Raw genomic sequence first — 24,802 nt, forward strand, 5'->3', positions numbered from 1 at the left:
ATCAGAATAACAAAAAAGAGGAGGCGTACTGTAGGTGATAAACAGATAAGAGTGAGCGTAATAATAAAGCCTCACCAATATTACACCAAGTCTAAAAAAGGGGGGTGTAAGAAATGAGCAGAACAAGAGACAAACAGAAGGAGGGAGGAATTGATTTGATCCACTCTCTGCACAGATGATGGGAGATTGGAGCTGGAAAAGCTTTCTGGTCACTGTGCTGATGAGACACACACACACACACACACACACACACATAGGCTTCAACTCCTCAGAACGTGACTGAACAAATTCAACAAGAAACACCACTGGAGAACCAATGTGGAAAACTAACCATGACTTACACAATTGTGTGTGTGTGTGTGTGTGTGTGTGTGTGTGTGTGTGTGTGTGTGTGTGTGTGTGTTAGTGTGTTTGTGTGTGTGTGTTTCTGGTAAGTTTTAACGTCAATTTAAGCAATACTAAAAGACATGGCATTAAGGCTAAGTTTTGATAAAAGTCTATATATTGTTAATGCGTTATGGGAAAAAAATGTACACACACACAAATACATTTGAAGTCAAAATTACTCACCCTCCTGTCATTTTGTTCAACAAAAAAAATTCCCAAATGATGTTTAACAGAGAAAGGATTTTTTCACAAAATTTTCTATTATATATTTATATATTTATATTTAGGAACTAGAGAAAATTATTAAGAAAAAGAAGTGGGTCAACAGAAGCACATCTACCTATTAAATTGCGCAACAGATGTAAAGTAGGTAGATCACAACACATAAATAGCAGTTAAAAGGCATACAGTATAGAGGGCAAAGCAAACTTTGCTAGAAAGATTGCCATGGCAAGCTGCTTCAAACACCTGAAACAAGCTCCAAAAGTACTAGGGTTTGGCGTGATTTTGTTCAAAATTTCATCACACAAGATTTTTTTATTGATTTTACTAGAGGAATGTCAGGGCTTTAAGTGGCTTCAGCAATTCAAAGGAAGATCTTTCAAGGTCTCCTGGAGAGGCAAGATGGATAAGTCATATCAGCATATCACTGGGGTGCCTCAAGGTTCAGTCTTCTCTCCTTTTTATTTCTCCATTTACACTAGCTCACAATCACAAAGGCGCACGGCTTCACCTATACTGTACCTGCTATGCAGATGATATGCAGCTCTATCTTTCAATTCATTCAACACGATGATCCAACTGTCTCAGCTCATACCTCTGTCTGCCTTTTTAGACATCTCTACTTGGATGAAGGACTGTCATCTGGAGCTCAACAGCACAAAGACTGAGCTCCCTGTAATCCCTGCAGGCCCATCAGTGGATCATTGTGAAACTTTGGTTCATGACATTAACAGCAAGAAACTTGGAGGTGCTGTTGCTAGCTAAGCTTTTCCAGCCATGTCTCAACAACAGCATGATCAAATATGCCAAATGTAGAATTTACATTATTTAGGTTTACTTTTAGAATATTAGAAAACCCAACCCTTCTTTCATTCAAGTACTTTTAATTCCAATACTGGACAACTGCAAAGCTTTGCTGGCAAGCTTTATAACTAGCACAACAAAGCCAGGAACACACTGGACTAATGGTATAATGATACACCAATCCCACGGTTCAGTGCGCAACAGTATGTACACGCAATGCTACAGAACACTTAATTAACTTTTAACTTTATAATAGCAATAATTTAACTCTACACATTAGCTTCACATTTCTCTTTAGAGTTATCAGCTTAATGGATGTAAACTAAAATAAATTCACATCACCATACACTTGAGGCAATTCTCTAAATGCTGATGGTGTTTTCAGATTCAAACATCACTTTTTAAATGAAACTTTAAAATATATTCAGTCAAGAGCACTGTTTTTTTGTCTTTTGTTGCTTGATTAATCTTTAATGTATAGAGTTTCTGAGGCTGCTGTCAATTTAAAAAGGTCATGCACAGATACAAAATAATCTCTGTTTATTTTTATTTCAGACATGGCTGACTGTTTTTCAAGCATCACAGTGTATTGGTGAATTATTAGCGCTCCTACACACAATGCCTCATATTTTCAGATATCGGTTAGTAAAGTGTTAGTATAGGTTAGTAAAGTGTCAGAGATTGATATATTTGGACTTTGCAGTTATACAGAACACAACAGGATTTTTAGTCTTTCATCAGCCATAAAGGACTCCTATTACACGTTCTTGATCCCACTCTACTGCCTCCCAGTTGCAGCCAGAATCAAACTTAAGGTTTTATCACTGACTTTTTCAAGACTTGCCATAACAAATGCATGCTCCTTCACACCAGCTAAAGTCAGTGCATCAAAAGCACCAGAAGCCCCAACCAACCAACCAACCAATTAACATATCAACCAGCCAGCCAATATATCAACCAACCAACCAACCAACCATCCAACATATAAACTAACCAACCAACATATTAACCAACCCACCAGCATACCAACCAACCAACATATCAACCTACATATCAACCAACCAACCAACCAACATATCAACCAACCCACCAGCATACCAACCAACCAACATATCAACCTACATATCAACCAACCAACCAACCAACCAACATATCAACCAACCCACCAGCATATCAACCAACCAACCAACCAACCAACCAACATATCAACCAACCCACCAGCATACCAACCAACCAACATATCAACCTACATATCAACCAACCAACCAACATAACAACCAGCATATCAACTAACCAACATATCAACCAACCAACCAACATGTCAACCAACATTCCAACAACCAACATACCAACCAACATGTCAACCAACTAACATAACAACCTACATATCAACCAACCAAATAACTAGCCAACATATCTACCAACCAACCAACATACAAACCAATCAACATATCAACCAACATACCAATCTACATACCAAGCAACATATTAACAAAATTATCAATCAACCAACCAATTAAACAACCAGGCAACATATTAACCAATCAACCAGCATTCCAACTAATATATAAACCAACCAACATACCCACCAATCAACATATTAAACAACATATCAACCAACCAACCTACCTGCCAACATATTAACCAAACAACCAACATATCAACCAACCAATTAACATACCAACCAACCAACATACCAACCAACCAATATATCACCCAACCAACCAACCAACCAACCCGCATACAAACCAGCCAACATCAATCAATCAATCAATCAATCAATCAATCAATCAATCAATCAATCAATCAATCAATCAATCAATCAATCAATCAATCAATCAATCAATCAATCAATCAATCAATCAATCAACCAACCAACCAACCAATCATCCATACATCCATCCATCCATCCATCATCCACCCATCATCCATCCATCCATCCATCCATCCATACATCAATCAATCAATCAATCAATCAATCAATCAATCAATCAATCAATCAATCAATCAATCAATCAATCAATCAATCAATCAATCAATCAATCAAATCAATCAATCAATCAATCCATCAATTAATCCATCAATCAATCAATCAATCAATCAATCTCCAACACCTTTATCCTCTTGGTTCCTCTGGTAGAATGAGAACTATCAGATTAATTAAAATGGTTAGAAATAAAAAGCAACTTTATTCAACAGGTCAAAATATTTCAATATGACTTTGATTTGGCTATCAAAATGTGATCAATACAATTAGCTAACAATAACATCACATAATAAAAAAATTATTGAAAAAAAAGGATAGTGTTTCTAGGGCTGCCCGATGAATCAAATGTGGTTCCCGTGCACATTTTGGCAGTAAAAGCAGCTCTGTAATCAGCTGGAAATCTCCAGCAGCAGTTTCCAGAGTTTACTTCACAGAGCCACAGTTCACAGGCAAGCTATGCAAAAGATTGCAGATGACTCGAATGGTGTGATCCTAAAATCGACAATTGTTCTGCCAGCTGTTTTGCATCACTTGTAAAAATACCACATTTAATAACATGTTTTTACTCCAAACTCACATTGCAACTTCTGTCTAGTGTTTGAAATAAATTGTCCTTGAAATGATTCTGTAGTTGTGTGTTTATTAGTCGCGTTGAATCAATAAAAGTAGTTAAATCATCTGCTCTGTTTGATTTGCCAACAGATTATCTTTGTAACGTATTTGCAATAACTCCATAAGAATAGGAAAATCTCCTTTGGAGAAGATTAACTACTGATCACAGACCTGTTTTCCTGATGACATGTGCATGAGAATTGCTGAATCACGATCTCAAGTCAATTCAATTAATCGTGCAGCCCTAGGTGTAGCAATAAAGGGTTGAATTGCTAGATGAATCAAGTCAAAAAGCAACGCTCTATTCGCATCAGTTTAGATACAGTGTTTTAGTAGAGGCAAGGCAGCTCAGTAGCAATTGAATGGATCCCTTCCAGTAGCAGCTCAGTGTAATTACGCTCGGTGTATTTTTTTAAATAACAGCCCGCCACTTTATTCTGATGGCATGAGACTTGAGAAAGGTTTCCTCCTCCCTCTCAATTAGACAGAGAAGACTGACTCCTCTTCTCAAAGTGCACCTGCGGGCTGACTTTAATGGCTCACCCAGTAGCAGACATCCAGCGGAGTTTAATTACAGTGACAGAATGAAATAGGTGGAGTTGATATCCAACCTGTCGCTTGAGATGAAAACGTGGACTTCTTTATTCACTTTTAAATGGTACATACATTTAGATGCACCGAAAGAAATGTATAGGCAAAACAGAGAGTCCGCTGACATAGACAAGAGCCAAAGAAAGTAAATCTGTTGCAATCTCTGTATGAAGTGCCTACTTTGAAACTGTCATTGTAAAAATAACAGGAAAAAAAACGTCTACACAAAATCAGAAGAAAAAATATAATATTACAGTTTTTCTCAATCTCTTTGGCACATTTTTCAAAACAGTCTTACAGTTTTTCTTGTTTGCTTTGACCTGGTTAAAGAAATTAGGATCCACTCCATTTTCATTATCACTATCCCTGCAGAACAGAAGACAGGTCTTGCAAATGTGTAAACCCTTTTTCATTGGATTGACACATTTTTCTCCAACATTTTTCAAAACAGGTAACACGGATGTCATTAAAGCAGTCTGAACCCCATTGTTTTAGCTATAGTAACTAAACAGAAACCATCTATTCCTAACTATTAGAAACTATCAAGGTTAGTATGAAGTAGGGTTGTAACAATATACCGGTATGACGGTCTACCACGATTTGAACGTGCATGATTATCATACCATGAACAATTGCATATCAACGATTTTAACCCTTAAAGACCGAGACAGCCGCCCGCGGCTAAAAATAAGTATTGCTTTTAAATGTTTAATAACTTTTGATCCGCTGATCCGATTCATACAATTCAAAGATTGGCATAAAGAAGAGAATCTCAGCTTTCCAGTGCTGTATCACATAACATTCGCGGCTCCGGAATCAGTGCGGTTACGTCATCAAAATTTGACAACGCTGATTTGACAAAGAAACGCTCGTCACTGTGTCTCTGGACAAACCAGACATGATACATTGATGCATTGTCCCTCCTCCATGCCCAGATTGGTTCAAACTCGCTATATCACAACCAATAAGCATAGGTTTCGCTTTTGTTTGTGGACCAAACAATGAGCTTTTTGAACAACACAGAATGAGAGATAGGCATACATTTATGCGTGGCTAAATAAAACGCAAAAAAAAAAAGTTTTGCATGAAATAATTCTCATACTAAGTACTTTTGCATGCACAGCAGCACAGAAACATGACAAAACAGTGACACAGCAATGACGAACTGCTGCTCCTTCTGTTTTCAAAAGACGCAAATGAAGGTGCAGCTGTTTGTCTGCATTGCAGACAACCAAATCCAAATCCATATCCACAGACAACCATATCCATGCTGGCACATAAAACCTAAGGATGTTCCATATTGAATCTAGTTTCGTTATGTAACTATTTATAGTATAGTAAATATTTATATCTATTTTTTTACTGAGGATTCGCACCATGTTTATTTGGACTTTATTTGGACTTTGACACATTATTTATTATTTTCTTATTTTTTTATTTGTTCATTGTAAGTGGTGTTGTTTATAGTAACTAAAAATATATTATTTGGAAAAAGTCAAATTTGCTTCACTGTTCTATTATTTTGTAACATTTGTAACATACCGTATACCGCGAAACCGTCAAACCGTGGTATTGTTTTAGACGATTATCATACCGTAAAAAAATTCATACCGTTACAACTCTAGTATGAAGTCTCTAATGCCGAGTTCAGACTGCATGATTTTCAAAGTAGTCGTGTCACAGATGTTTTCAGACTGCATTTGTCACTGCTTTGTTTACACTGCAAGATGAATCAGGAACAGGGGCTTTAACATTGCATGACTTTACAATAGGAAGAATCACGGACAACTTCATCCAAACTACGTCTCACAGCCAAAAACACATAGTATATCTTTTGTTATTAACTACATAACGAGAAAGAAGCCTTTAATGGGGTAGAAAATGTACATATTTGCTCACCTGGGTTTGAAGGGAATAAGCAATTTCTCCTCAACTTTTTTTTATAACGTTTTGTATGAAACTTCAAATAGACATGAGTGCTCCTGTCAAACCTCCACTTCTTGGGTCCAAATAAACTAAAAAAAAGTGCTTTTAACTTCTCCCCCAACCTCCCGCTGGCCTGCAGGTACACACACACACACACACACACAAGTGAATGCTGCTCTCTCATTGGCTGTAGGCGATCGCCAATGTTATTTTCAGCCAAAACTCATTTCACATAGCATGATTTGAATCGCCGACAGCTCCAGATATTTAGCACACCAAATATCTCACAGGCATCGGTGACACATCGGCGATTCTCTCAGATCGCGTCTTTGATAGTTTATACTGTTTGATTGTCACTCACATGCACAAGCACCGATTTGCCTGTGATTTCAGGCATTTGTCGGCGATCTCTCAAAACCTGTCGGTGAGTGCAAATCGGGGTTAAAATCATGACATCATGAAATCAGACACTCCTTCAATCAAATCTTTAATAAGCAATCAGTCTGCAAAACTTATGAAAAGATGGCAGGTATATGATGTTCTTTGCCAGCATGGATGGAGGAGGTCAATAGTGGCTATGTCTTATACTCCTTATAGATTTTGCTTTATTTTTGGTTTACATGTGTTTGCTCCAATATTTACAGTATTTAATTGGGTTCTTTTTGTTTTTCTTCTTTTTTTAGTGTTTCAGTTTTCAGCCACAGTTTGAAAAAAATGTCATGGAATCAATCAAATTTTAATCAAAGTATTTCTTATTCTGGATCCAATTCTTAGCAAAAATACAAATTTTGCAAAGCCTACATTGAAAAACAACAAACGGCACTGGCAATAGGCTACAATGTCAAGCAATAGTGCACTGATTCAGTACTTTGAGTTCTGTATTTTGTATTTTGTTTGTTGTGTAATGCTTGATTGAAGAAGCTCATATACTTGTTTACAATTTGTGTTTTTCGAAGGCAAAATTAGCTTTTGTTGCATGTTTTAAATGTTTTGGCATAGTTAGAGCCTTTTGCATAGTTAGAGCCTAGTGCCGCTGTTTAGGCCTGTGTGTTAACTGTTTTGAAAATGTGGAGTTTCAGTTGATGGCTGCATCAAAGCAATCAAGAAAAACTGTAACATTCTTTAAACTGTGCTTGCAAATGTTAAAACTGTTTGCTGGAACTTCAGAACTTTATTGCATATCTGCAAAATGTAGTTACTCACCCAAAACATTTCATTCATGCATCAACACCTAGTTATTGTGTCAGTAATTTGGCCAAGGCCACCAAAACATAAAGTGTATTCGTCATCATGTGAGTCACACTGCTCAAAATGATTAGATGTTTTTTTCACCATGACAGTCAACCATGGAAATTAAGGTTTAAAAAATTACATTTTTGTTGAGAAAAGTACATAGAAAAATATATATGAACATTTGTATTCATACAGTACATTTATTTTTGTACAAATGTATTAAATGTAAAGTTCAGTCTTGCTTGTTGCTTTATTGTATATTTCATATTTATGAAGTGACCAAAAAAAAGATTATGCACATTGTATTGCAATTAAAGGTCATTTACCAATTCAGCAGACATTACAAACAATGTCAATCTCAGATATTTATGGTGTAAACATGTGCATACACAAATGTTTGATAATTAAATAAATTGTTTTTAGTGTGATGGCTTACACAATGAAAAATGATTGAGGAGTGGTGAAGAGTTTGACAGTTTAAATGAGAATTGATTTAGTAGTTTTGATCAACAAGCCATATGCAATTAGTTTTTGTCCAAACTCCAGAACGTTGTACTTGTTGTACTTATTGTTTGCACAAATCAGGGGTATCCAAACTCGGTCCTAAAGGGCCAGTGTCCTGCATAGTTTAGTTCCAACTCCAATCAGACACACCTGAACCAGGTAATCAAGCTCTTTCTAGGTATAAGTGAAACTTTTGTGAGCAATACGCTAACTGTTCAAAGATTCAAACTTGTTGTTTTGAAAACGTAACATTTTAATCAAGAGTTGAGCCAAAGCAATTGAGAAACACTGTAAGAAATTTAGCAAAAACAATGGTTATAGTAAAACAAGTCAAGGTTACAGATGATAAAAGCATTTATTTTACTTTATAATGTGGTTTTACTTCACTGAAAAAAGTGTTGCATGCAGAACTGTTGCAAACAATTTATTTTTGTTGAATTTAACCAATCAAATTAAATTGAATAATGTTCAACTTAATTTGTTTGTTTAAATTCAACACAATTAAATTGTTTACAACCACTTAACGTAAAAAAATTGAGTAAATCCAAGGAATCATCTTTGAATAATTTTTTTCAGTGTTCTATAAAATGTTAAATGTATATTTTAAATTAATGTTTATTCAGTTTAACTTACAATTGAAATAAAAGAAATGTAATTCACAACTGAAATAAATGGAATAAAAAAATCTGGACATGTATATCAAAAATACACATAAAAAAATTATATATATATATATATATATATATATATATATATATATATATATATATATATAGAGAGAGAGAGAGAGAGAGAGAGAGAGAGAGAGAGAGAGATAGATATATATATATATATAGATATATATAAATATATCATTAGAAATATATAAAAGAAATCATGCATGCATGGATGGATGGATGGATGGATGGATGGATGGATAGATGGATGGATGGATGGACTAATGCTAATGACTAACAATTATGACAAGTTATGATAATTATTTTGGCTCCAAAAGCCATTAAATCCCCCATTTGAGGTTGCGTAACACAACTTTGATGATAGAAATGATTCAGTGGACCATTTAACTAAACCACTTTCTTAAAACGAATCATTCAAATACAGTTGAAGTCAGAATTATTAGCCCCCCTGAATTATTTGCGCCCCTGTTTATTTTTTCCCCAATTTCTGTTTAATGGAGGGAAGATTGTTTCATTATATTTCTAAGCATAATAGTTTAATTATGCTTAGAATGACTGACCTACTATTAGTATTTTATTATCTCAGAAACCACAACAGCACAAACAAATATTATTGCAGCACAAACCAGCACAAATGAATGAGATGTTTTGTGTTGTGTGGGGGGGCAACTTTACAAAGGTGCAGCAATGGTGCATACAATCAACGAACTATGTTTGTAACAAACTTGTGGCCTTAGTTAGCTATCGATGGTTTTGGGAAACGCATCACGGGTTGTGAATTATATTTTTCCACACTATAGGCTATAGCCTATGCCGTGCAACAATTAACAATTTTGCTTTTGACCTAGATATCCAGTCAAAGCACCACGCATCCCGGCATTATGGATATATTAGCTAAATATTATTATTATACATTGGTGAACATAATGCGCTTTTTTTTAAACAAGCATATTTTGTTCTTTCTCTGCATGTGTGTAGAGAAAAATAAACAGAGAACATGAACAAACAATAAATAATAAGCGGCTCAATATGCATGCGGATATGCCCATTTATTTATTTCATAACTGCCACTAGTTCTGAGTGCATGAGAGTGATGTACATGAAATATTTGTAACATAGCCTGTAATAAATAATAAATAGCCTACTGTTAAAGTAAGTTATATAACAATCAGGTGATGTGCTCCACTGGCACGATAATCTTAATATTATTTTGTAGTGTGTGCTGTGCCGCGGTTTTCATATGCGCACATGTTTAAGATTTGAGGTTACATTGCCATGACAGTCAAAGAAATCAAACATTCTCTTCACCCCAATGCACTTTAACAGGGCACCATAAAGGCTAAAGAACTTAATTTTTATATTAGCTTTTTGCAGCCTAGGGCTATACTTCTCACCATGTATCTTTTCTAAAACATACAGTATAGTGTAAAAGCATTTTTATTACTAAGAAAACTAAAACTAAATTATATTTTAATCGAACACCTCACGTTACATAAGGTACACAAACAGAACCGTCTATTTAGTATTGTGAAAAGGCAAAGCTGTAAATGTGTGGTTAAAGTGCCACTCAGCGGTCAAAAGCTGCTGGCGCACCAATTACCGCCGCCGCAGTTCACATCGGTATGACGGGGGCAAAGGGAACTAATTGAAGTAGTGACATCTGTAAGTACTAGGCATGGGACGATAAACGTTTTCAAGGTATAGCGTGGTTTGGAAAAGTCAAGGTTCTAAAACCTCCATCATTTTCTTTAAAACCGTTCTTAGGGTATGTGTAAGATTTTTTTATTTACGTTTTTTTTTTTTTTTTTGTATGTTTTAGGACACCAGTATTTTCAGCAGAAAAGATATCCAAGATGCCATTTTAAATTGTACAGAAATCTGTGATTTATAAACTATAAACATTTAAATTATTCAGCCTGACATGTTTACTGCTTCAAAATATTTAAAATCTTTCACAAAATAAAATATATTGTGTTCAAAAGAATTTTTTTTTTTTGTTATTTACCCAGACATTTAAAAAATAATATATTTTAGAGCAGTAATCACAATATATATGATACCGTAAAACTGTGATATTTTTATCCAAGGTTATCATCCTGTCAGAATCTTATACTGGCCCATACCTAAACTAAAGGCACATATCAGTACACAAGCTCTAACTAACTCAATAGTCAGATATTTAGCATACTTCCAAGCTAATGACTTCTTCATATAATTTGCATATAAGGTTTCCCAGTGCTTGACAGTTTCTAAAAACTAATATGCAAAAGCTACAGTAGTTGCCTCCAATACTGCCTGTCTGACATTTCTAAACTACACAACTTTGACCAGTTTGCTGCTGACTTGTCATCCTTTACACTGCCTCCTCCTAAACTGCCCAAAAGTTTGTGGCTGTCACATGGGTTTGCTTTTTTAATGTCTTTCAGAACACAAAGCAGCAAGAAAAAGTTTAAAAACCATCAAACTTCATGTTCTATAATGTTCCCCTGTTATTCATCTAAATGTGCCTTTTATAATACTTGAAGATGCTTTGTTTGCTGTCGTCTGACCTCTGTTTGACCTCGCCTTGATTGCAACTTGTAATTGTCTAACTTATTTTGTCACAGTTAAAAACAGTAATAAATGAAGGCATAAAAAGATGACAGCTCCTTTTTGTGCCGCGTCAAAGCCAGTGGCAGGTCTTTATTTGTGCACATGTCCCACTTTGTTGCTACCCCCCCCCCCCCCCCCCCAAAAAAAAAAAAAAAACTGGCCTTTTGTGTAGCTACAGTATTTTCAGTTTCTCACTACCACAGGAGCCAGAAGGGATTCATTTTGCCTGACTATATATGTATTTTTTTTGCTCTAACCTCACGTTTTATGAATCTCGAAGGGCTCAGCTAAAATGCTTTGTTAATTTTTAACTGAAAATAATTTGTTAGCACATTTAAGGGCCTGAGAGTGGGTAAATTAGCAACAAACTTTAAGTAAATGCATGTGTGGCTCTCAATAATTTTAAGTTAAATAGTTTTGATGATCTTGAAATTGCTATTTTTACTGTTTCGTTTTCATTTTCCAAATACTTGGATTTGCAGTTTTGAAACAGCTTTTGAATTTGAAAAAAATACACATATGATTTTACTGCTAATAAAGAGCTAATAAATACAATTTGAATCCTCAAGTTTTTCTATTATGTTATGATAAAACACTAAATATACAGTTGAAGTCAGGAATTTTAGCCCTCCTGTATATTTTTCCCCCAAGTTCTGTTTTAAATTTTTTTTAATCACCTTTTGAAACATAATAGTTTTAATAACTCATTTCTAATAATTGATTTATTTTCTCTTTGCCATGATGACAGTAAATAATATTCGACTAGATATTTTTCACGATATTACTATTCAGCTTAAAGTGACATTTAAAGGTTTAACTAGGTTAATTAGGCAAGTTAAGGTAATTAGACAAGTTATTGTACAACAATGGTTTCTCCGTAGACTAGTGGTCCCCAACCCCTGGGCCGTGGACCAAATTATTTATTTATTTATTTTGTTGTGGACCAAAATATTTGTTTTTTTTTGTTCTGAAATTTGCTCCGAAACGGATTAAAATTGTTACATTGTTGCTCTTTGTTATTGGTGTGGTTCGCTTTCACACGCCAAAGTTTCTTAACGGACCGAAATAGCTAAAACAAGTCATGTGTGAGTAAACTCTCCTCACATTGGTCAGAGGTTCATGCTTTATTTTGCAGTCCCGCTGAGCTGTCATGCGTCTTTATTTAAGTTTTGACGATAAGCAATAAGACAATATAAGCAATGTGAAGACCGTGGGAGGGGGGGGGGGTGTTTGGTGGTGTTTGACAGGGTGCGCGCAACGTGTCTGAAGAGCAAGAAGGGATGCGGTGGGGAGGGGTGAGAAGAGATGCACGAACTTCCGAGAGACTTGGGATGTCTGGAATGACCTCCCGCCCAACTCATTATTCTCTCTTCATATAGCCGTATGCCTATACATATCCATAAAACACTGTGATATAGCCGGGCACGGATCGTATTGCTTTTTCCCTACAATCAATCCACTCCAGAGTTTGTTTAAATCGAGCCGAGACCACCTCATTCATACATTCTTAGGCCGATTGTTTTGACGTGGATACAAGCGTGATTGCTGGATTTACATATGCCAAACGAACCGCGCTAACTAGAAAAATGAGACAGGTTCCAAAACAAAAGTCTAGGTGTGAAAGTACCCTGAGTCTGAACGATCTTTTGTTTTGAAAAATGACCGTATTCTCAGTTAAATCTCAGTTCACTTAAGCGCCAAAATTTAACCCACAAGCTTGTAAAATTACTAAGAAGCAGACGTCTTTAGAAAGTTTCATGGAAAAGGTCCAAGTGAAGGACCCACAAACTGCCAAGCAATAGATCCGCAACTCATTTGTCAACAAATCAGGTGCATCCAGTATGTCTGCGCGGCTTCCAAGAGCTTTCAGGCACCCCCATTTGAAAACAACTTTAGAATGCTGCGAGCACACCTCGAGTTAAATCACAAGTACTGATCGATCAGCCTCATATTTTGTATGGAATATACACATCTTGATAGAATAATTATCTCAGACAAACACTGCAGTGCTTTTCAACTATCTCCATAAACAAAACTTGTATCAAAGTTGCTGCAATGTTTTGTCATCTTGTCATTCCCTGAGAAAACGATTGATGGTTGCCTAGCAATCTATGTATACACGACCCTGACTGTGCCACGGTACCATTGTCAAGCACTGACCAGTTCACAGTGACAAAAATGTTGGGGACCACTGCTGTAGACAATCAAAAAAAAGGGGGTTAAGGAGGTTAAAAATATTAAACTTAAAATGTTTTTTTAAAGAATTACAAACTGATTTTATTCTAGCCAAAATAAAATAAAAAAGACTTTCTCCAGAGGAAAAAATATTACAAAAAAAACTGTGAAAAATTCTTTGCTCTGTTAAACATAATTTGGGAAATATTTGAAAAAGAAGGAGGGCTAATTGTTTTCTCTTCAACTGTAAATGTCAAATAAAGTAACTGACTATGACAAGGACTCCTGGCATATCAGATGGTGGAGACAAACCTATTCCTGACTGGATAACTAGGGCTAATAATCTTGACTTTACTTGTACATGTCATAAACACTGACATTATCACTCAGACAAAAAAAAGTTCTTGTGTAGCTTTTATTAAAATAAAATAAACTTGTCTCCATGTACTTTTCAGATCATTCAAAACCAGAGATTCAATCTACATTCTGTGTTCTTGAAATTAAACAAAGCAGTCCACACCTGTATAAAAGACGACGGCAATAGATGTACAAGTTTCTTGGAAGACGTCCAGGTACAATTAGTATATCAATGTTCATTCTTAAGAGTAATTGAAAATTTACAGAGAAATTAAGCAAATATCCTGGTCATTTTGCCTGACTTTGAAGAACACGGCCTTATAAAAAATTCATTAAATGACTTAAATTGCATCTAGTGTTAATTACAGCTACCCAAAAACTCATTCTTCCAATTCAATGGGGAACATCACAGAATCACTGAAGTGTAAAATTAACAACGGTCAATGTCATAAACAACAACAAGTCTGATCAAGAGCTTGCTTTTTTCCTTTTTTAAATTACAGAATGATTCCTGGAACATAACAACCAAAACACCATCCGATAGCCACCTAGTATTCACACTGCATGCACCAAAACAATAATTATTACCACAGGTCATGGAAACGGAAAAAAAGCAAGTTTGCATATATCTGCAAAGCATTATGGACTTCAGGCAAATATTGAATGGCAAAAAAGCTTCTAGGTTTAGCTTTCTGCATATTTTAGCTGTCACTCATTTTTTTGCCAAGCACTACGTTGATCCTGGAGCATCATTTTTGTTTGAAAATGTAAATTCATACTTATTTCCTACCCCTAAACTAAACCATAGCTGTAAATTATTTCAAAAAACAATAATAATATTTGGATAACAATCATGTAGAACAAACTGTAAACCATACTGTAAACCGTATCCCTGATTGGCTGCTTGGAATGTTGTTCCAAGATCAACATTGATGTTACTCCAGGAAGGTGTCCTACTTGGTGAAATCAGGTTGGCGGTACAGATGTCTTTCATTATCACTGAAGTAATAGTTCATCTAAAAATGACAATGAAATTAATGTTTGCTCCCCCTCATTATATTTCTACCCCTCAAGGATTAGTTTTAGATCCGTTACTGTTAACAATATACATGCTACCCCTGGGAGACATTATTAAAAGACACTGGTGGATGAGCTTTCACTACTATGCAGATGATACTCAATAATATATTTAAACTAAACCTGATAAGACGTCTGAACTGTTTAAGCTAACTAAGAGTATCAAAGATGTTAAAGACAGGATGACCAACAATTTTCTTCTCTTAAATTCAGAAAAAAAACTGAATTATTACTTATTGGGCCTAAATCCTTTACACAGCAGATCTTACAACTCGACCGGCAATTAGAGTGTTGCAAAGTTAGCATTAGCCTTACTCTAAAAGATCTGAATGTTATATTAAGACAGCAATTTAACTTTTGAAAATCATATCTCTTATGTCACAAAAAAGGCCTTCTTTCATCTGAGAAATATCGCTTAAGTTACAAAGTATGCTATCCATCTCATTATGCAGAAAAGCTAGTTTATGCTTTTATGACTTCTAGGTTGGATTACTGTAATGCTCTGTTCACTGGTTGCCCAGCATCTTCTATTATTAAACTTCAACTAGTACATAATGCAGCTGCCAGAGTTCTTACCAGGTCTAGAAAATATGATCATATCACCCCAATTTTATCATCCTTACACTGGCTGCCTGTTAAGATTCTTATTAGTTTTAAAATATTACTTCTTACCTGTAAAGCTTTAAATAAGCTAGCTCTTGTTTATCTAATCAACCTCCTGTCTCGCAACAATCCAACTCGCTTTTTAAGATCTCAAAACACAGCTCTTCTGGTAGTACCTAGAACAGCAAAGTCGAGTAAAGGAGGTCGAGTCTTCTCATTTATGGCTCCTAAACTATGGAATAGCCTTCCTGATAATGTCCGAGGCTCAGGATTAAAGACCTATCTTTTTAGTAAAGCATACACTTAATGCATCACATAGCGATATGATGCATGAATGTGCTCCACGCAGATGAGCTGGCTTGACCTGTAGGATACACTTCTCCTGTCTTAATGCAGCAGACATTGTGTTAGAAACTCTCATATGCTTTACATGTTTGTTGATATGACTGCTATTTTCATTTATAACACCCACATTTTTGCATCTCATTTAAATACACTATAAACAGCAGCTACGCTATTTATTTTCTTTGGTGTCTATTTCCACCAGGGGAGACTTATCCTGAGGCCCCTAGTGACTATTCAGCACTATTGATGCGATCCAAGACATTTGGAGAAATGATGCCAAGGTATCCGTAGTCCTGGACCAGGCCGTATCCTAAGCTGAGGCTGTGGTGGTCATGGAGTGCATGCGACTGATTCCTGATAGGCTGGAGTGACAAATGAGTCCCCACATTGATCCTGGGGGCCAGCCTGACCACCCACTGGTGACCTACTCACACCTACAGTTCTCCACAATGGACGTCCAGTTTCTCCAGCCTCCGGTGTGTCTGATTGGAGTTTAAACTACACTTAGCAGGACTCTGGCCTTGCATGACCGAGTTTGACAACCCCTGCTGTAAAGTATGGAAGATGAGGGAGTTTTTTATATTTCATCCGAAATATCTTAATTTGTGTTCCAAGATGAACAAACGTGTCAGGGGGTTGAAATGATATATGAAGGTGACAGAATTTTATTTTATTCATTTTTTTGTGAACAATACCTTCAAATACCTAATAAAGTCTACACTGGACCTGTCTACAAAATTACCGTCTTCAACAGATTGCTGTTCAACAGATTGTCTTTTCAGATTGCTGTAACAATTTGATTCATGGAAATGAGGTAGCATAAAAACTATGACAGACTTTCAAGCATCTGACACTGAACACAATTGTTTCCATCCAGCCCCACACATACAGTAATATCTTCATTCCACTCTTCAAATAACACAAAAATCCATAACAAAAAAAAATGTCACAAGAACAGACAAGGATATCTGAAAATGTCAACTGTAGACGCCCACCGATGTTTTATCCTCAACAGCTAATCTGAACAGTCTGACAATGGGCCACAATTTATTTGCCTCTATTTCCACTCAGCCTCACAGCATTTTCCAGCGACATTTTTAAGATTTTTTATTACGGTTGTCAGTTTGTCTTTGGCAGACGTGATGGTATAATTCATACATCATCAGACGCTCAGTTTGGAGGGTTGTATGTAGCTGCTTCAGTAATGAAGGTATGCAGAGAAGACCGATTTGTGAGACGCTGACACACAGAGATAGAGATACAATTATCTCTCTGACTTCGCTCGGAGCATAAACTCTGAGCTGTAACATCCCATTTCACCAACTTCAGGAACCAAATCAAAAGATATGGTTCTGGAGAAATGGTGTGGGGTTTATTTTGCAAAAATTGGTAAATAAAACAACTCTCACGTTAGCGGCAGAGAATAAATGATGAGTCTCACCTTCAGTGTTTTGAGCTGAGATTTGGCTGATGATAACAAACAAGGCAATTGCTGAACCCAGACAGTCCAATCGCCACCAGCGCCTCCGCATCTTCACTTAATGCCTACTGCCAACCCACCTGTAAAAAAGCAGATAAGAAACAGATTCATTTAAAACATCCAAAATACCAATATACCTCTGTTAAAGCGGCAATATGTGGTTTTCATTAGTAACGTCTAAAAAGCTTAAAGTCCACATGAACAGGAAGCTGCGAAAAGTTCACACTTAGCTAATGCTTGATAAGGTAAATGGGTGTTTGGCATGCTGCGAAGGATCCTCGAGCCCGAGGCTCCCTACTGTTTAGTTGTGAGAGAGGGGAGTTTGAGTCCCGTTTACACTAATACCTTTCGTTTTAATACACTTAAGTTTTGCTACAGTAGGCATGGGACGATAACCGGTTTCAAGGTTTACCATGGTTTGAAAGAGTCAAGGTTTTAAAATCACAAAAACTCTCTCATACTGTTTCTAAGGTATATTTTGTTATGTTTTTTTATGTGTTGTAAAGAAATCAGTTTTTTTAAGTCAATGATTTATTTTAATTATTTAGCCTGACATATTACAAATGTGAATTGTAAATTAAAAAAAACGAAAAAATAATTACTGTGTATTGTGTTCATTGGGGAAAATGTGTTGTTTTTTTTACTAAGACTTTAAAAAGAACTTTTTATTTTGGTGCAGTTATCATAATTCTTTGATAACGTGAAACCGTGATATTTTTATCAAACGTTATCATACCATTACAAACCTAAAATGGACCATGACTAAGTTACACCTTCCATCCATATACCCTGGAGATTTCGAGCGCCGAAAACAGAGCTTTTTGAAAACGCTGGAAAGGCCGTTTTTTTTTTTTTTTTTAAATGCTGCTGGCTTGGCTGCAGACATTCAACATCTGATTGGGGCTTTTCCCTCAATATTAAGTAGCCTACAAAGTTCAGTCTTGCTCCCGAGGACACGTCATGTAAATCTTCAAAGAGAGCAGTGTACTTTATAACTTCATTTCCATCACCCTGCCTACGTTTTTTTTCACTATTAACAATAAAATGAAAAAAAAAGACAAGGAACTATTTTCATTTTGATATTAACAACTTAACAGGTGCTAATAATGTTGAGGCGTCATGTAGCTACATATAATATTACTGTCATTTTCACTGTGTGCATATTTATAACAAAACAGCGCCTATAACATAACTGTCTCCTTTCATTTTCAGTGAAAATACGAAACACACCCTCTCTTTTGCTGAATATCAGTTTTGATAATCAAAAATGGCCATTATTAAAGTTTAACATACTATAAGTTTACACATTATACGAAATAAATGCAAGCAATCAGTCAATTGTGCAGAATCAGTGTATGTGTACATAAATTAATATATTAAGTTATCTTTGCGCTCAGCCAAAACACGTTACTCAAGAACAAGCAATTGACTCAAATGACCTAATCAGGAAATTAGTAGATATTATTATTATTATTTTCATTATTATTATTATTATTATTATCGTTGTTATTATTATTATTATTATTATTATTATTGTTGTTGTTATTATTATTAAACAGCACTTTACAACAAGGCTAATAATATTGCATTTCCAATCAAGAACATGACAAGAATGTCAAATGAACACAAAGACAAGAACACAAAATGAATGCTTATAATGTTAATCAAGCCATTATGTACAGACAAAAACAATGTGACAAGCAAAGACAAGGGACTCATTAAAACTATATCACAAAGCTTGTGCACACACAAACAAACACTAACAAACACACACACACACAAACACACACACACACATACACATACACATACACACACACACTTATTCAGCACAAGTCAGTGAACTCTTTATAGAAGCTCAATCTTCAGTACAAAAATCAGTCAAAGCAGATAAATCTGTGCGTTGAGCTGGCATGTGGATGTGAAATCGATGTGGTAGGCACAGTAACTGATCATTGCACACTGAATTAGCACTCACACACCCTGAAGTGCAAGATGCACAGAAAGAAAGGATGAAAGAAAACTTGGAAGAAGAAAGTTACACAGCAAAAAAAGTAAGACTTTAAATACTTAAAGACGTATGGAGAGTTTAGTGGAATGGAAATCATTAAAATATACATGTTTCTACCTTTTCCTTAAGACTGAGAAGTACACTGTGACTGTTACACATATTGCACCCACTAAATATACATACACTTTCAAGCATAGTCCAATTGCCGGCAAACAAATACGTATACACAGATCTGTGTTTTGCTATCAGTGTATTGTCCATGTGTGTTTGTTTAATGTGAAGTACTTTTCTTGTTCTCTGTTGTCTAAAATAATCACTGTTTATGTGCCATTTCAAGTCAAATTCAATTTAAATAATATCCCATATCATCTTTCCATACACAATGAAAAAACCACACACAGATGCCTCAAACACCATTTATTAAAAACCAAACCACAGAATACTGTATGTACATACACTCACCAGTATCCACTCTTCAGAACCAAACCTGTTCAGTTTGCAACCCAAGACATTTATACACATTTTCCCATCATTCATTTGAAGCGGCCATCTTGGAGTGACATCATCAGGGTCATGACCTCATGTTTGGTGATAAAACACATTGTTTTGTTGTTTATAGTCATATCTGTTGTGTTGTATTTTGACTTAACAATGCACGCTCAATTACTTCTATCCATTTATATATTCTTTATGTTTTTTATATGTATATTGGTCTACATATTACCATACCCTGCAGAAAAATCCAGCTTAAACCAACCTAGGCTGGTTGGCTGGTTTTAGCTGGTTGACCAGGCTGGTTTTAGAGGGGTTTTGGCCATTTCCAGGCTGGTTTCCAGCCCTTTCCAGCCTGGTCTTAGCTGGTCAGGCTGGAAACTGACCAGCTAAATCCAGCTAAAACCAGCTTGCCTGGTTTAAGCTGGTTAAGCTGGTTTTAGCTGGTCATCTCCCAGCCTGACCAGCTAAGACCAGGCTGGAAATGGCTGGAAACCAGCCTGGAAATGGCCAAAACCCCTTTAAAACCAGCCTGGTCGACCAGCTAAAACCAGCCAACCAGCCTAGGCTGGTTTAAGCTGTTTTTTTCAGTAGGGTACCAAACTCTAAAAAGGTATAATCCATGGACGGGGCCAGTTATATAAAATGGCTTCCAAACATTCACCCAGGGTGGGTAGTTGTAGGAGTAGTGTGCATTGTGTGGAGATGTTGGAGATTAGTGATGGTGAGATGAAGCTTTCTGAACCAGTGAACCGCTCAACGCTGCTGGTGAAAGTGTGGGAAAGCACTGTTGCAAAAATGTCAAATGTTTACAACTGACCAGTTCATTCATGTATTAATACAACAATGGTAATATAAAAAAATTACTCAATTACTGTAGTTTATTACACACATAAGTTATGTTACATTTCACCACCGATGACTGTAGTGAAATCCAAGATATTAAAAAGTTTTTTTCAATTATCGTATTCCAACTGTTCTTTTACCTGCCGCCTCGTTTCAAGCGGGGATCAAACCGGCAATTCTTCCATGTGAGGTGAATGCTCTAACGAGGAGGCTATGGGAGCGAGGCTTTTGGGGTAGCACGCACAAGCTGTCCTCTGTTACACACTACACTACAATATGCAGTGGCCTTCTTTAAAATAGTTGTAAATAATACACTTATATACTTTAGTATGGTTCAAAACCTTTTTACTATAAATTATTATTTATTTTTTGTTGAATTACTGGTGCGTGGGACCAGTGCAGTGCTTTGAAACAGTGGAAATGTGTGTAATCGACGCCCAATCTCTCGCTATACACTTTACTAATCCATAAGGGTGTTTAAACCTTTGAATCAAAATTTGAAGCAGTCACGTGGGTATAAGCAAAAATGAAGCTTTAGACGTCACTGATCACATGATGATGGCAAAACAAATCAAGCTCCGTTACACTGCTTCATTGCGAGATGTATAATTTTTTTTTGATGCATGCTTCGAAGCCTCGGTGCACAACGTCACATCTCTAGATGTCACTAAATGTCACCAGAGTAGTGGTGGGCAAAGTGACGTTTCATAAAACACTGAAACAGTTAAAGCTTCGAAACGTTTTGAAACTCCACTCTACTTTTATGTATTGCTCTGGAACAGCTTCAGTAAAAAAAACAAAAAAAAAAAACAGTTAAGCAATATGAGGTATTAAACCCCACTTTGTAGAGACGAGGTTTCAAGTTATTTAGTAAAGCAGTGAGCGTTCCAGACTAGCCTGCAGAGATAATTGGTTCAAATCCAGGGTGATGCAGCTATAGATGTTAATTTTTAAATGCTCTGTTATTGTAAAGTGTTTTGTTTTTTACATTGGTCTGACATCTGAATGAACACTGTGAATATGTCTTGTTTTGTTCATAAAAAAGTAACATTGTAAATTTGTACACAGTAAATTTGGCATTTGCAGCAAAGTAACTTTGTGCGCATGCACGGTTCACTAGGCTACATGTGACAGAGTTTTTTTCTGACCCTGTCAGTCAAATGCAGATTTGCAGGTCTCGAAACACTAAAATGACAGATGCTTTGAATCGCTTTAGTCATGTGACCAATGTGTGTAGAATCCTCTTAGTCACGTGGATTGTGTGTTTCAAATCACCTTAGTCACATGACCTGTGTGTTTTGAATCATGCTTTGTTGCAGTGTTTCGAAAAACTTGTGTTTTTGGATCTCGAAACTGGGTTGAAACGTCAGTTTTACATTAGTGTTAGGTGCCATCGTCCATCGCCGATAGCTGATAGGCATCACGATGCTGAGCATGGCGATCCTCCACTCGCGAAAAATACACAATTGGACCCCTTTTTCACTAATACGTCTTATTTTTAAAATGGCATTTTAAAACAAAAATGATCCATGTCCACACTGGCGTTTCACCTAGCATTTCTGAAAAGCCATCCTTCCAAAGTATACCGCTGAAACGCACATCTTGTGACCACACACACGAACACTCTTTAAGAATACATTGGGCCCTGGGGCTATAGCAATCCAAGGGCTCCCCTTTTATAATTTTTTTACCTATACACATATATATATATATATATATATATATATATATATATATATATATATATATATATATATACATATATATATACATATATACACATATATATATACATATATACATATACTTTAGGGGTTGAATTTAGGGATAGAGGTAGAGTAGGACCATATACTTTATATACTTGGCCTCTAAATGGCACTTGTCTTTGGCAGCAAAAGCTGCAATGTCCCGAGAACCAATCAGAAGGCGCGAATGGAATCATGTGTTTTTAAAGTAGCAGCGCGCTGAAATGCTGGCTTTTATGAGGAGACTCTATTTCTATTTCCGATTTAGATTTTAAAAGATGGAGTTTGATGAACTGGATGAGCCTGTCTGACTGTCAGTGAATGGCAAATGAAAATGTCCCTTACTTCAAAACCCTGTGGATTACAAGAAAATGGAAACAACTGTACATATAGGAGTGTAGCATGCATTCATAATGTCTTTTGCGCAGTGACACTAATTTTTCCCAATAGGTGGATTTAGGGGTTTTTGCAAAAAAAAGCACAAGTGGATTTAGCTGGTTTTGACACAAAAGGAAAATGTACCTTGCTAAAAACCAAAGAATTGTCTAAAGTGACGATTCTGAAAAAAAAAGTCATTTTATTTAGTAGCTAATAATCTTATAATTAAAAAATAAAATGAAACATCTGAACTGAATTATAGGAGCCTTATATAAAATGCTCATTTACAAGAAAAGAGGTCTGATGGATTTAGAGGGTTTTATTTTTATATTTATATATTTATATAGATTTTTTATTTTTATTACAATATATAATACATTATGCCTATTAGGAGTCTTTGTACACCACCAATACCAACATGTGTTTGTGTGTGTGTGTGTGTGTGCGTGTACTGTCTGCTGTCTCAGTGGTTGCTCTTTACATGTGGAGAGTGAAGTAGAGATAGACTTTAAAAACAAGTGTCTCCATTTGATCTGTCACTTGCATTCATACTCACAATCTCTACAATGTGCCTGCGGCAGCCATAAGCCACTGAAACGACTTTAAAACCATACGCTGATATGCGTCAACACAGTCATCTACATACAACATCAGACCACGTCGCCACCACTGTCAGATTCTCTATTCCCAAAAGAGTGTAAGCAAGTCTCTAAGGCCTGATAGGTGAAAATGATAGTTCCCACTTTAATGTATCCACAGAGCGCTCAACAACTGTGACAATACACAACAAGACGGCCCACAGAAACAAAGGAACTTTCCAACTCGGCCTCTTATTTTACTGCTTTGAAGTGGAGCGCAAGCAATTAACTTTGTCACCAATGTAGAAAAATCTCCAGAAGTTAGTATTTCTGACCTTGTAACTGTGCTTTTGTGTTGCAATTACCAAAATAACTACATACAGTTGAAGTTAGAATTATTAGCCCTCGTAAATTATTAGCATCCCTCTATATTTTTCCACAAATTTTGTTTAATGGAAAGACGACACATTTCTAAACATAATGGTTTTAATAATCCAGTTCTAATTACTGATTTCTTGTATCTTTGTTGTGATGAGAGTACATAATATTTTCCTAGATATTTTTCAAGACACTGGAATTCAGCTTAAAATGCAGTTTAAAGCCTTAACTAGGTTAATTAGGTTGATTAGTCAACTTAGGGTAATTAGGCAGGTCATTGCATAATGGTTTGTTCTGTAGACTATTGAAAAAACAGTTTAAGAGGGTTCATAATATTGACCTTCAAAAAATAAAAATAAAAGTGTTTTTAATCTATCCAAAATAAAACAAGTAAGACTTTCTCCAGAAGAAAAAATATATTAGAGGAAACACTTTGGAAAAATTCTCTTCTCCACAGTAAAAAACTTCAACTGTAAATCAGAGCATTTTTTAAACAATATGTAAGTGGTGCTTGCAGTAATACAGCTGCATTCCTGAGGGACCTCATGCAGGACTGAATGGCAACATGTAAAGATTTTATTTATGGTATACATGGTTGCTAGGGCATTCTGCTCGGTTGCATGTCAGTTACTAAATGGTTGCCTACAGCTGAAAGGGCCCATCTGTATGTCTCTATGAGTCTGATCTCTATGCGCTATATATGTAATCCTTCTGATTTTAAAGACATACTATGTACAATTTATTTTTATTAAAATATGCAAAAACCATTATGCATTTAAATTGTCCAAAATGTTTCAAGAAA

General features: G+C 35.9%; 1 protein-coding gene across 30 annotated transcripts in view; it reads right to left on the reverse strand.

The window, feature by feature from the left end:
• Positions 1–24,802, reverse strand: part of pcdh15a (protocadherin-related 15a) — a 759,862-nt gene that overhangs the window by 350,992 nt on the left and 384,068 nt on the right. For 24 of the 30 annotated variants that reach the window (XR_012388492.1, XR_012388488.1, XR_012388474.1 and 21 more), the window contains 1 exon segment: positions 17,534–17,652. Coding sequence is in view for 3 of the 30 variants with exons in the window: in XM_017358710.4 (XP_017214199.1) it covers positions 17,534–17,624 (91 nt within the window). In the remaining 27 variants the exon portion in view is untranslated. 30 annotated transcript variants of the gene reach the window in all.

The sequence above is a fragment of the Danio rerio genome, chromosome 13 (genome assembly GCF_049306965.1).
Source record: "Danio rerio strain Tuebingen ecotype United States chromosome 13, GRCz12tu, whole genome shotgun sequence".
Taxonomy (NCBI): Eukaryota; Metazoa; Chordata; class Actinopteri; order Cypriniformes; family Danionidae; genus Danio; species Danio rerio.